The 13494-nt window shown below is 38.7% G+C and overlaps 1 protein-coding gene across 6 annotated transcripts in view; it reads left to right on the top strand.

Annotated features, from left to right (window-relative positions):
- The window catches only part of MYO1B (myosin IB), a 139629-nt gene that overhangs the window by 93301 nt on the left and 32834 nt on the right, over positions 1-13494 (top strand). For 3 of the 6 annotated variants that reach the window (XM_036254715.1, XM_036254717.1, XM_036254713.1), the window contains exons 13-17: positions 4193-4198; positions 6401-6505; positions 8177-8239; positions 11518-11718; positions 13010-13236. In XM_036254715.1, coding sequence (XP_036110608.1) covers positions 4193-4198; positions 6401-6505; positions 8177-8239; positions 11518-11718; positions 13010-13236 — 602 coding nt within the window. The remainder of the gene's footprint in view (positions 1-4192; positions 4199-6400; positions 6506-8176; positions 8240-11517; positions 11719-13009; positions 13237-13494) is intronic. The other 3 variants (XM_036254718.1, XM_036254716.1, XM_036254714.1) reach the window with 1 other exon arrangement.

Here is a 13494-nt window from a genome sequence, read left to right as displayed (position 1 = left end):
AGAATCCATTTCAATTGTGGAAAAATTAAAATGTCTGTAATATTGTCTACATAAGTGGAAATAAACAGAGTATAGAGAAAAGTCTGCCTTTGTTTAGTGACAACTGACTGCAAGCATGATTGGTTCTGTGGTTTAGAACACCCTGGCGTCACTTTAAAAGATGGACAATAAAGGTCCAGCACATTTTTTTTTTCTTCTTCTAATCTGCCTCATGACCCCACCGATGGTTCCCCTGAAAATGTTTTTCAGCTGAGTTGGTGGAAACCTTTCACACACTCTGGCCCTTCTCTAAACAGAAGAGGGAGCCTGATGCATTAACCCGTGGGGTGGTGACACATGCTGTGACTGCAGACACCCCGGTGCCCTGGGTGAATAGCTCTGCCTTGCTGGCTGCATGTGATCTGCAGATTTGGAAAGCAGATTAGTGGAGCGTGGATACCAAACGTAAGGTGAAGTGAATGCAAAGTCATAGAGGAGAAAAGTCCAGCTATAAATCCCAGGAGAACCTAAGTCCAGGTTTGCAAAGGAAGAACCTTATAATCCAAACACTCCAGTTCTACACAATTAAGTTTGGGTGTCCTTATAACTGAAAACATGGCCTCTGAGCTGTGAGAAATATTATAGCCTCTCTATAAAATAACAGGTGCCATTCTTTAAAATAATGGAATTGAAGCAATGTTGAGCAATCTAAATTGATTCAACTTTTTTCTAAGGACTTGTCTGGTAGGTATTAAAATGGGCAGGTAGTTTATTTAATGGGGAAATTAATTACCTATTAGTGCCCTGTGGCGCAGAGTAGGTCAGCAGTGGCTGAGTATTTCACTTTTCCCACAGTCGAGCTAGTTTCATACGAAGTGCTCGTTACTTGGAATCGGGCATTCCTTTTCCTTCTTGTGCTTCCAAACCTCCCTGAAAGTGGCCCGTGTGCAGTAAGGATGGACCAGCCCAGATACAATGACTGTTTCAAATAAAACAATCTAAGAGTTGGGCAACAGTCAGTGTAGCCTGGTTAAGTTCGTCTCATGATCATAGGATTTCCTTTCTAAACTGTTTTAAAAGGACAATTGATTCTGGTTATAGGCAACGCCTGTTCCAGTTTTCATCGTTACTCTTGCTTGTACTTCTTAAATCTACCCCTATTTTAAAATATTTAAGAAGAGCACTATAACGTAGTTTTGTTTTGTTTTAATCCTCACCTGAGGGTATGTTATTGAATTTTTTGAAAGAGAAAAATAGATCGATTGCCTCCCATATGCACCCCGGCCAGGAATTGAACCTGAAACCTTTTAGTGTAAGGACCAGTGCTCCAGCCAGCCGAGCCACCCAGCCAGGACTGTTGTGCTCTTTTCCTTAAAATTACCATATTTGAGTATGTGCCTGGAAGAAAAATGTTACACTTTATTTATTTATTTCTCAATTTTTATTGATTTATTTTTGTTACAGATGTTTCTCCTTTTTCCCCTCTAGACACCCTCCTCCCCATATTATACTATATTTAAAGGGAGGTTTTCTACAACTTGAGCCAATCGTTCAATTTAGTATCTAAAAAGGACAGTATATATTGTTAACTGTTTTTCTCTTATTTTGAGGATTTTTTTCCAAAGATTGCTTTCTATAAAAAGCTGTTCTTGACTTGGGGCTCATTGCTTGACATTGTGATTTTAAAAAATAGATTGTTGCCCTGGCTGGTTTTGCTCAGTGGTTACAGCGTCGGTCCTCGAACCAAGAATTCCGGGTTCGATTCCAGCCAAGGGCACGTACCTCAGTTGGGGTCGAGCAGGAGGCAGCCAACCCGTGTGTCTCTCTCACATCAATGTTTCTTTCTCTCTCTTCCTCCTTCCCTCCCGCTCTATCAGTAAAACAAAAAAAAATGTGCCCAGCCAGTATGGCTCAATGGTTGAGCATCGACCCACGCACCAAAAGGTCGCTGGTTCAATTCCTGGTCAGGGCACATGCCCAGGTTGTGGGCTCGATCCCCAGTGGGGGGCATGCAGGAAGCAGCCAGTCAGTGTTCTTTCTCACCGATATTTCTATCTGTCTCTCCCTCTCCCTTCCTCTCTCTCTCAAATCAGTAAAGAAAAAAAAGAAAAGGATTGTTAAGTGCATTGTGTTTTTGCAGGGGAACAGTATCGTTGGGAACTGCCCCAAGGCTTTTCTCTAAGCACATCTGTGCTTGGACCAACAGTGCATTTTGAAGCAGTAATATAGCGCAACCTTTGAAAACAGTGATATTACACGCAAAGTTCTACAACTTGTATATAAATGTGCTGTTTTATATATTACACAAGAGACTTCATTATTTGTGAAATGTAAAATTCCTGCCCAACTTGATATTTCCAAAAATCTGACTTCAAATGAGAGTGTTGAACTGCAAGAAATAGCCTTTAAATATGTAATTAATAGTACTTTTGCTTGAGGAAGTCTTGGTTTTTGTGTTTGAACTACCCTTGTGTTTCCTACATGTAATATTCATCTGCAAGATCCTTCCAGTCCTACCATCCTAACGACAGATGTGATAGAGCTGTCTCCTTGACTTTCTATCTTCCTTTCAGTATTTATTGTTTTTAAAGAGTCCAAGACTTAAATATCTGTCTTAAAGAGTATCAGATATCATTATCCTCCTCTGTTACTGAGAATACTACAGTAACAGGCCAATAATTTTGATCCACCTTTAAAAAGCATTCCCAGTGGGAAGTTTATAACTGGTACTTGTGAGTATAAACTTAGTTATGAACTCTACTGGGAGTATGATTTTCTGTTTAATGTTGGAAGGGGGGACTCAAATGCTAGAATTCTTGAAAGACGCCCTCGAGTTTAAAATTTTGATATATGTTTCTAAAGATGACTCCCCCAGTGTATACTTGGTAAATACAGTGTAAAACAGTGTGGAGCCCCAGAGAGCTTCCCGTGTACCTGTGTTCTCTAGAGCAGTCTGGGGAGGGTGGGGTTTCTTCTGAGCTTCATTCAAGGGGTTGTTTAATGGAAAATTCTGCATGTAATTATTTGAAGTTGTTCCCAAATGTTTTAGTTTTATCTGTCAGTCTTTAGGGATAAATGTGGGTGAGAAAAATTCCATGCATGGAGCATGGGTAGAAAATGAGAGAGAGAGAGGAGGTGAGTCATTCGTGGGAGCTCCTGCCCACTTCCTCCTTGGGAGACTTGGATTCACGAGGCTGACATGTGGCACATGGTGCCCACCCGCTCAAGGATTGCTGCCACCCTCACAGTTCTTAAAAAAACAAAGGCCTCCAAATAATCACGTTGCTTTGGGGCCTTCATATTCCTGTGATGGTTCCTAGACCCAGTTTGGCTATTTTATAAGGGAAAACCTGGGGATGTTTAATGCCTGTATAGATGGAAAACTGCATTAGACCTGTGGAAGTTTCAGCTCTATGAACTGCTACCAGGCTGTCCCTTAATTTTCTGCAAATTATACATTTTCAAGTTATTTTTAAGGCGTTGTGAGGTCCCACTTCCCCCCAAATTAGGACAATGTCAACAACTTCAGCTTAGATCACAAGAAATAGGATAGCCTTCATTTTCAGCAATAATGATTGCCCTGGCGGCTCATGACACATTTTGGAGGCTGTGAGGTGTGTGCACAGCAGATGCGGAGATATTTCTGTGGGAACGTAAGCTGGTTTCTGTTATTCTACTTTTGTTTTTATTCTTTAAGCAACAGGGTAAGGTCAGAAAGTCAAGTTTTTGTTCTTCAGCCGTCTCCAGAACACTCTCACTACCACCTTGTTTGTGTTTGACCGGGAGACAGGAGGGTATGGCACAGGGGTGGGTCCTGCCAACTCCTGCTGTCCCTGGCTTTTTAGGTGGGTATGTCATACCCATTTTATTTTTCCTGGTAATTTAGAATTAGAAGCTTTAGATTCTGAAGCCTTAGGACTTCAAGCAAGTCACATGGTGTGTGATGATTTCAGTCAAACCGTTTTTATCCTGAAGAGGTCTCACCGAGCAGACCCCCAATTCCGACACCTTGTGTAGGTATTGTGGTCCTGGCTTTTGAGTTGCTTGAACACATGTCTTGATCTAAAGTGTTATGCCAACCAGAAATATCGCCTGACAGGTAAAATCTGTCATTCATTCCAGTGAATAACTATCAATAAGTGTTTGCTTTTAGGAGTTTATTGCAAATTAAGAACTGACTGCATTTTGTGTAATCTGTCCCTTCTTGCACCAGAATGCAGTAAGTATGAGCTGTTTGCAGTGACGGTCTGTTGCATGCTCCTCTGTTAATAGCTTTTTCAGCTGTGTGAATTGGCATTAAATGGCCATTGATTAACTGTGTGGATATGAAATAGAGAATTCATGCAGGAATTTGACAAAACTAAGGGGAAATTTCATTTAGCTCTGACTTGCTTTTTAAGTTGTGTTGTAATTGTGAAGCTTTGCCTCTGGTTTCTAATCTACTTGTGTGTATTCATAGTCTTGCTCTTGAAGTGCTCTTCAAGCTGTGCATAGCCACACAGTGTGTCTGAAAACACTCAGCTACCCTCCCCTCCTTCTGCTCATTAGTTGCCATTTGAAGCTTTAGCATATTTAAAAATAAACAGTTCCATGGCCCAGACTTATGACATTACTGGAAAGGATTTATTCCATGAATTTGTTTTCTAAAACACAAAACAAAGATCTGCTCTTATAAACCATTAAAATATCATTTTATAAGTTTCTTATTGGGGTAGTAGCATTATATAAAGATATATTTTACCAAACCAAGAAAACCAGACTTTCTCATATATGAAATGGCTTTACACTGATAATCAAAATTTTAATAATAATAATAACAACAACAACAGTACATCTCTACCTGATTGACTGCAGCTTCTGATCAAAATTGTTAATCTCTGAGGATTGGAGCACATGGTTTTTAATATTTTTATGCGAAAATAAGTGCTGAGGAATGCCTTTGTGTCTATTTGTTGAAAGTATTGAACATAAATGTGTGACCTTAATAACCTTCAAGATTAAAAAAAACCACTTTGTTCTTGACTACATTTAACATTAAAAGATCATCAGTGATAGTGTATAGGTGTCATTTATGGTTTAGAGTCAAGATTTCCTCTGATTAGTTCATTACTGGTGATTAAAAGTCCTTAACTGACTTCCAGGACAGAAAGTGGTCAGCTGCTGCTTTGTACATATTTTAAAATTTGTCTTAGGTAGGACCAATGTTGATTTGAAAAGATCAAGTTTCAAAAAACTCTATGACTTCTTTGCGTTTATTGTCTATAGAGAGATTTGAAGGCCAGTAGTTCTGTGTACTCACAGGGAGGGGTGAGCTTCAGTTCTTTTGTTATGTGCAGACCCTCATAGCTCATTCATTAGGACTGGTCACCTCAGTGGGAGAAGATTCAGGCTTACCAGTGGTGGGGTTCACACCGTCCTTTGCTCCCATTGCCACCATCTCTCTGCAAAGAGGAACGGTGGAGTTGAAAGTAACTAGTTTTATTACCAGATCTACCTCTTCCTAGACCATGTGGTTCTTGGTGAAGTGTATTCATTCATCAGATGTGCATTTTATGCTCTCACAATGTACAGCAATACATTAAGCCCTGTGGATTGTTCAGAAATGATTTAGGCATGGTCACCCATCAGATTTTATAGGAGATAGCTCTAAGATAAAGGAAAAACTACTGAGAATCATAGAAGTAATAAATATGTGAACCTTCTGTGAAGAGATTATTTCTAACTAGGGAGATGATTTTGATGGTTGATTCCCATGGGTCTTCATTTCGTAGGCACATCATTCATTCATTAACTCATCAAACGCATATTGAGTACTGACTGGGTGCAAGATGCTGGGCATATGTTGGTGAACAAGAGACGTAGTTAACCTAACCTTTGCCCTTAGAAATGTACAGTCTGGTGAGACAGATAAATATGAAACTAATCAATACATGTGTACACATATAAAAACACATATATACATTTCATGTGATATTTTTTTAAAGTGTTGGTGTATAAGAGTCAGAATGAAGGAACTGACCCTGAGTGGGGGAATAAGAGGTCAGGTCAGAAGGACTTTCTTGAGCTCCAAAGTTACACTTGAAAATGGGAGATTGAAAATTTAGGTGACAGAGATTATAAATCTGTTGTGTTTTTTTTTTCTTCTGAACCTTCAGGGGAAAATGTATTTATTTTTATTTTTTACCATGTGTGGGGTGCTCTTTTGTCAACTAAAAACTTTCATCCTTCAAATGCTGCATTACTTGTGTTTACTTCGTTCGTTCACTTCTCTCATGAGTGCCTTGTTGTGCAAGCCTCTGTCCGGGAGTTGTGTGCTGGGCCACAGGTTTGAGAGACCATGTGTGACGTTTCTCATGGATTGAGATGTTAGATGTCGCTGTTATGGGAGAGCTAATGGCATGGTTCATTATTTTCCACACAGGACAACAGCTTTGAGCAGTTCATTATTAATTATTGTAATGAAAAGCTGCAACAAATCTTCATTGAACTTACTCTTAAAGAAGAGCAGGAGGAGTATATACGGGAGGTAATGTTGAAATACAGTTTTAAAAATGTTCCTTTTTTACTCCTAATACAAAGTCTGGATACAGAAGACTGTATAAGCATGACCCTAACATTAGATTTATCTAAATTTAGCTATATTGTGTCTTTTGAACATTTGGTATGACATCTAAGCTAACTGGGATTTTCTTAGCTGGAAAAAAAAATGTGTGTCACATAGTAGGTGCTCAGTAAATACCAGCTTACTAACTGGAGTCACACTGGATTTTAATGCAATGATGTGAAATGATACTGTGTTAAGAAAAGACTAAAGTGAATGGACAAACACCTCTGGTACGTACATACGAGGGCACATGACACAGCAGTGAAAAGAACAAATGATTGATTCAGTTACTTGAGTGAATCTCATGCGTTATGCTAAGTGAAAGAAGCCAGACTCAGAAGGCTACATATTGTATGACTCTGTTTATATGTTGTTCTAGAAAAGGCAAAGCTGTAGAGGCAAAATGATAAAGAGAGGCCTGTGGTTTTCATCCTTTTGTTTTTTTAAATACTCAACCTTTAGGTTTAAAATTATTCATTTCAAAAAACGAAAGAATTATTTTATTATCTTTTTAGGTTTTTTTTTCCTTTCTATTGTTTTGCCTTAATATTTTAGTAATGATATTATGTATTCTTCATTTTTATAGTGTCATTTTAAGTCATTAAGGACACTGAATTTTCTCTCTCTCTTTTTTTTTTGGTTTCTCAATATAGAGTTTTCTAATGTGATTATTATCCCCATTGACTTATAAAATAACCCATTTACTTGAAAGCCAAGTCATAAATATTTTATTTTTCTTTTAGAATGATCATTTTGCTTTAGAAACTTTTATACTTGTCTGACACCTTTCGGTAACATAAACTTCCTAAAAACCAGATTAATTCTCTTCCTGTCTTCTCATCATAAAGAGAATGTCCAGACTTTGATCTGCAACTTAAAACAGTTTGTACAGATTGTCTAAAACACTTCTAAGAGTATATAGGAAGATCCCTAGCTTGCTGTATGAATTAATTTTTTTTCTCCTTAGAAGAAAAATAAATGTTTACACTTCTAGGCAGAATATAAGCAAACATAGAATGATTACATTTGGCCTCCGATTTGGCTTTGTAGGGGGCGTGAGGATAGGTTGATGTGTCTTTCCTTATGTTGAAAATATTTTCTCTTAGCACTAAACCGTTTTTGTACATGAACTAGTTAACTGGTGTACAACATGAGAGTGAGTGTAAAATTAATTTTTTCCCTGTGATTATAAATTAAGGACAGAAAAATCCAGGCCTTAGATTCTTGGGATCAAGTTCGGACTTATTTCCTTATAAACACTGTAAATATACACAAAGTAATATTGACCCAAGGGCCTGTTGAGTAAACGTTTGGCCCAGGGCCAGTGAAGTGCATGGGAAATGGCCACGGATGGGAGCGTGGAACGGGATACAGTCTCAGAATAGGCCACAGGCGATCATTTCAATCAGATCCTGTCAGCGGTGGTCTGCTGCACTTAGAAAGTTTGGGGACTGGAGGATTGACATTGGCAGCACTGATTTTATAGAGGAAATATTCGGATAGGAAGAGGAATATGGACAAAGGCGATTTTATGGCTAGTTGAGTTGTAACATCATTCTATGGAATTTTATTTTGCTCTGCTTTGTTTTTCAGGACATAGAATGGACGCACATTGACTACTTCAATAATGCTATCATTTGTGACCTAATAGAAAATGTGAGTATGAGGTACAGTTTTCTAGAGAATTTCTTAGGAATATAATTCACTACTTACGAATGATCTCACTGCCTTCAATGTTACCCTTTAAGTATGTTCACACTTTTCTTCAGGAAACTGCAGTTCTGGAGACTTCATTATAGCCCTAAGGGGTCATACACAGTTCTTGAACATGTATATAGACAGCTGGATGTTTGGTACTTAACCTGGATCCCCAAGCTCGATCCCCAAGCTCATCCCTATCAGAGCCTGTTCGTGATGTTCACACATCACGATACCCGTATGCCATGGCCTTAGATGCATCTGCCTTTCCCATGTGTTAGGAGCCCAGGTTCATCCACGGCTTCTGGGAATGTGAACACTGGTCAGAGGAGGCTCCGAAAAGCCGTAAAGGTTTTTGCCAAAGCACAATATCCGTTTCATTTCTAAAACTCTGGTGATTTCTTAACATAATGTTCAATGGTTATGATCAAAAAGATAATTTTCAGTGAGGACGTGGAGAAAAGGGAACCCTTGGGCACTATTGCTGGGAATGTAACTGGTGCAGCTGCTATGGAAATACTATGGAGTTTCCTTAAAAAATTAAAAATAGAACAATCCTAAGATCCAGCAGTTCCATTGGGTATGTATCCCAAGGAAGTGGAATCAGGATCTTGAAGAGACAGCTGCACTCCCATGCTCATGTTAACATTGTTTACAATGTAGCCAAGACATGGAAACAGCCTAAGTCTTCATCTATGGATGAGTGGTTAAAGGAGATGTGATATAAATATATGAAAATTATTCACCAGTGAGAAAGAAGGAAATCCTGCCATTTACAACAATATGAGTAGACCTTGAGGACATTATGCTAAGTGAGATAAGCCAGATAGAGAAAGACCAATGCTGGATGATATCACTAATACCTGGAATCTAAAAAAAGCCAAACTCATAGAATCCAGGTACAGGGGTGGTTGCCAGGGAGGAAATGGGGATTATGGGTCAAAGGGCCCAACCCTCCAATTATAAGAGGATTAAGCTCTGGGAATGTAATGTACAGCATGTTGCTTATAGTTAACAATATTGTATTATGTACTTGAAAGTTGCTAAGAGACTAGATCTTAAATGTTCTCACTACAAGAAAGAAATGGTAATTGTTTTGGTGATAGAGATGTTAGCTAGCTGCTATGGCTATCTTGGTAATCATTTTGCAATATGTGTGTATCAAACCAACAAATTATACACCTTAAATTTAACTTTATATGTCAATTATATCTCAAGAAAGCTGGAAAAATTTTAATTAAAAAATGTTAGAGAACAAAACAAAACATGCTATTCAAGAATAAAGGGACAACCTTAGGAGCTGAATTAAGTAGGACCCCCCCAAGAATGGTTTAGGTGTAGACCCAGCATTTGTTCGGAGAACGTATGCAGGGATATTGCGTGTGTGACTTTGCAGGTGGCCACAGGCCATTTTTCAGGTGACCCACATATGTATGTACGTATGTATGGGAAAAGGTTTAAAGTGTGAAAAATTACTGGACTATTTTTAGTAACTTTTTGAATCTAAGATTTTTGTTTTTACATCATATTCTATAGTTGATTATAAAGGAATTGATTGCAGGGAAAATGATTTGTTTGTGAATACCTGGAAACTCTTTTTTGTTTTATGCTTAGGCTTACTAACTGTCCTGGCCTTGATAACAAAGAAATGAGAAACCTTTATTGTCCTGTAGTCTTTCACTGTCAGTAGTAGACGAGTGCTGTTCATGAATTCAGGCTCTAAATGTCCAGCAAGTGACTTTCTATTCATCTTTATCAAATCCTTTTGGAAGTTATGTAATTAACCTGTATTTTTTCTCTCAGTAATTTCTGAAAAGTGTATCTTTGATTAAATTGAGCATTAAAAACAATATTCTAAAGCATCACTAGTTTTCAGTTAAAAAGTAAACGTTGTTTTGAAAAATCTGGACAGTGTTGGAATATGAACCCTGATGTTCTTAAGCAATTCAAAACTCTAGTCTAAAATCCAGAAAATCAGTAAATTTTTTTTGGAAAAATTTTCCTGGTAAATTTTGTGACCAAGGTAATTTGCTGTGAGAAGTTTAACTTTTCAAAGTCATGACCAGCACATTTTCCTTCATAAATATAATGTTACACGTAATTATTTCTCTTTAAGAAGGAAAAAGAACAGTGGAAATACACTTCATTTAACTAGATTTTCTCAGCCAAAATACCCCTCGAGTGTGTGATGGAGGAAACTCACTTGAGTCCATGTAGAGCCTGGGTCCTTAAAGGAAATGTTTCCTTCCGGCATCACCTAACAATCATGTTTATTCTGGGGCTGTGATGACACACTTGATTCCTGAAAGGCCACGCTTCCCCTGGGTTTTGTGTGGGTTGAATAAATGCTGGTCAGAGGATGTTACAGCCTTGTGAGAAGGGGAGAGGAGCGGGGGGACTTCCCCTGTTGGAAGTGGGTGGGGTCCGTGGTCCGTGGTCCGTGGAGTGGATCGTCCTCCTGGAATGGAGACATGGATCCGTAGAGGCAATCAGAGGAACAATAGCCTTTATTTAGCAAAGTAGAAGATTCCTAATTTTTCATTCAGTTGAACTGGGCCCACTGCTCTTGTGATAGATGTGATCACAGGGCCTGCTACACAACAGATGCTCACTCATGTTTAACATCTATTTGGAAATTTTATGTGGAAGCAGAGTATTATTCTAAACAGATACTCTTGAAACACAGCTTGATTGCACTGGTGGTTAAAAACAGCATCCGAAGTCACAGTTTTCTTTTTTCCTAGAAAGTAAACTTTGTTTTGAACACATGGACAATCTGGAAACATCTGACACCAATTTCCTTCTCAAACTCTGAATCAAATAAAGGCCTTGGAAGCCCGTGCTTTGTGCTTTATGACCACATGATATAGAGACTGTATTGCCACATTCGTTTCTGACTTTTATATTTGTTTTTGAATCTTTGAAGTCTAACTTTCCTTGTTCTAACAATAGGAATTTTAGTCATTAGCCAGCTCCGATGGCTAAGGTGACTCCTAAGTCCTGTTCTGTGGGAGGAGCAGCCTTGGGGTGGGGACTGATATGGTGTCCCCCCCCCCCCCCCCCCCACCCACACCCCTGGACACTGGAAGAAGGCAGACTTCTGTGATTTTTTGTTGTTTGTTTTGTTTCTCTGCTTCTTGTGGCCAAGTTGATTGTGTTTGATGGTGTAATTAGGAATAATTGTTCAAACAATACAGTGAGGAAGGAAGGAAACCTTTTTATTTCCTTTCTCCCAGAACACAAATGGCATCCTGGCCATGCTGGATGAGGAGTGCTTGCGGCCCGGCGCCGTCACCGACGAGACCTTCTTAGAAAAGCTGAACCAAGTCTGTGCTACCCACCAGCACTTCGAGAGCAGGATGAGCAAGTGCTCTCGGTTTCTCAATGACACGTCCCTGCCCCACAGCTGCTTCAGAATTCAGCATTATGCTGGCAAGGTATGCGGTTGCTGGGAATGCCCCGCAGTCCGGCCGCGGAGCTGTGCCTTCGAGGGGACGGCTCAGAGGTGGCATTCTGACCACGGCCTAAACGGCAGAATCAAGGGAGTATAGTCAGTCATCTCATAATAACTATGTATGGTGACAGATGGATACTAGACAACTTAGGGGGATCACTTCATAAGTTATATAGATGACGCACCAATACGTTGTGCACCTGAAATTAATAGAATATTGAATGTCAACTGTAATTGAAAAATTCGAAAAAATTTTAAATAGTAGAATCAGTAAATGTTCAATAGAAATAGAATCTGGACCGTGTTGAGCAAAATCTTATTAATGCTCATAGCTGAAACGAAAGCCAGTGAACTTAATGAAAGAGTTTGAATGTATTTTAAAAATTGTTTTACTATTTTTAAGCTCTAAGCTATCCTATAAAAAAGATCTATCAACACAAATAAAGGAAATTTGCCAGTAAAAATTAAGAGTCTCTACAGACTTATAGTAAAAGCACAAACTATTTTGGGAAAAAAATTCTTAGATTTAGATTTTGAAACGACACTGGGGAAAATATCGACTTTGAAAAAAAAAACCACATACTCATTTGCTTAATATTTGGGGAAATTAATTTTATGTTACATAGATAATGTTAAAACCAGTTTTGACAATCTAGTTTTAGAATCTAGATTATTGATTGGAGTTAATACCTACTTTGTTATAAATAAGGTTGCAGACTTCAAAGGGAAAAAAATTCTTAATTATGTATTTATATTTAGTAAAAATGAAATATATAGTCTCTGAACTACCTTGAAGTTAAAAATGTTGTAACGTACTTTATTTTCTTCATTAGCCTGTGTCATTAAAAGATACTTTTCTGGTCAATTTTGCTGCTGGCGTGGGACGTCTATGAAAATTCACTCTTATCTCTCCTTTATTTCCTCCTGTCTGCTTTTCAACAGACTGGAATTGACACTTGTGAACTAAAAAATAAAAGTAAAACCTCAAAAATTTGCTCGAACAACAAAAAAAAGAAAATCCTTTGAAAGTGTTATGTTAACATTTTTGGAGTTTATTCTTGCAGATCCTGAATGTTACTAGAATTTATTTTGAACTGTTCTATGATTTAGACCAATGGAATTTAAACTTGGAGGCGAGCTCAGTATTCTAGTGTGACTAATGTGTTGGGATTTGATGGAAAAGAAGAGGCTGCAGCATAGATAATCTTGGGATTTCTTAACAGTTGTTTGATGTTCTAGCAGAACGTCAGTGTTGGGTCTCATGTTGCTCACAGGTGCTGTACCAAGTAGAGGGATTTGTCGACAAAAACAATGACCTTCTCTACCGAGACCTGTCCCAAGCCATGTGGAAGGCCGGCCACACCCTCGTCAAGTCTTTGTTCCCCGAAGGGAACCCTGCCAAGATCAACCTGAAAAGGCCTCCTACTGCAGGCTCACAGTTCAAGGCGTCCGTGGCCACTCTGATGAAAAACCTGCAGACCAAGAATCCCAACTACATTCGGTATTTCTGCACAAAATTTTCAGATAGTTCAAATGTGAAGTCCTCTCAAGGAAGATCATTTTCCTGTTTGTTTAAATCTGAGTATAGCTTAAATAGAGGATAACTAAAGTACTTATAGATCAATAGTATAGTATCTTGGGTTTGCTTAAAAAATAGTTCAGGAGCCCTGGCCAGTTTGGCTCAGCGGTTAGAGCGTCGGCCTGCAGTCCGGAGAGACCTGGGTTCGGTTCCCGCTAAGGGCACGTACTTCGGTTGCAG

This window comes from Molossus molossus, unplaced genomic scaffold, assembly GCF_014108415.1.
Source record: "Molossus molossus isolate mMolMol1 unplaced genomic scaffold, mMolMol1.p scaffold_m16_p_11, whole genome shotgun sequence".
NCBI classification, from domain to species: Eukaryota; Metazoa; Chordata; class Mammalia; order Chiroptera; family Molossidae; genus Molossus; species Molossus molossus.
This window is presented reverse-complemented; position numbering and strand designations above follow the sequence as displayed.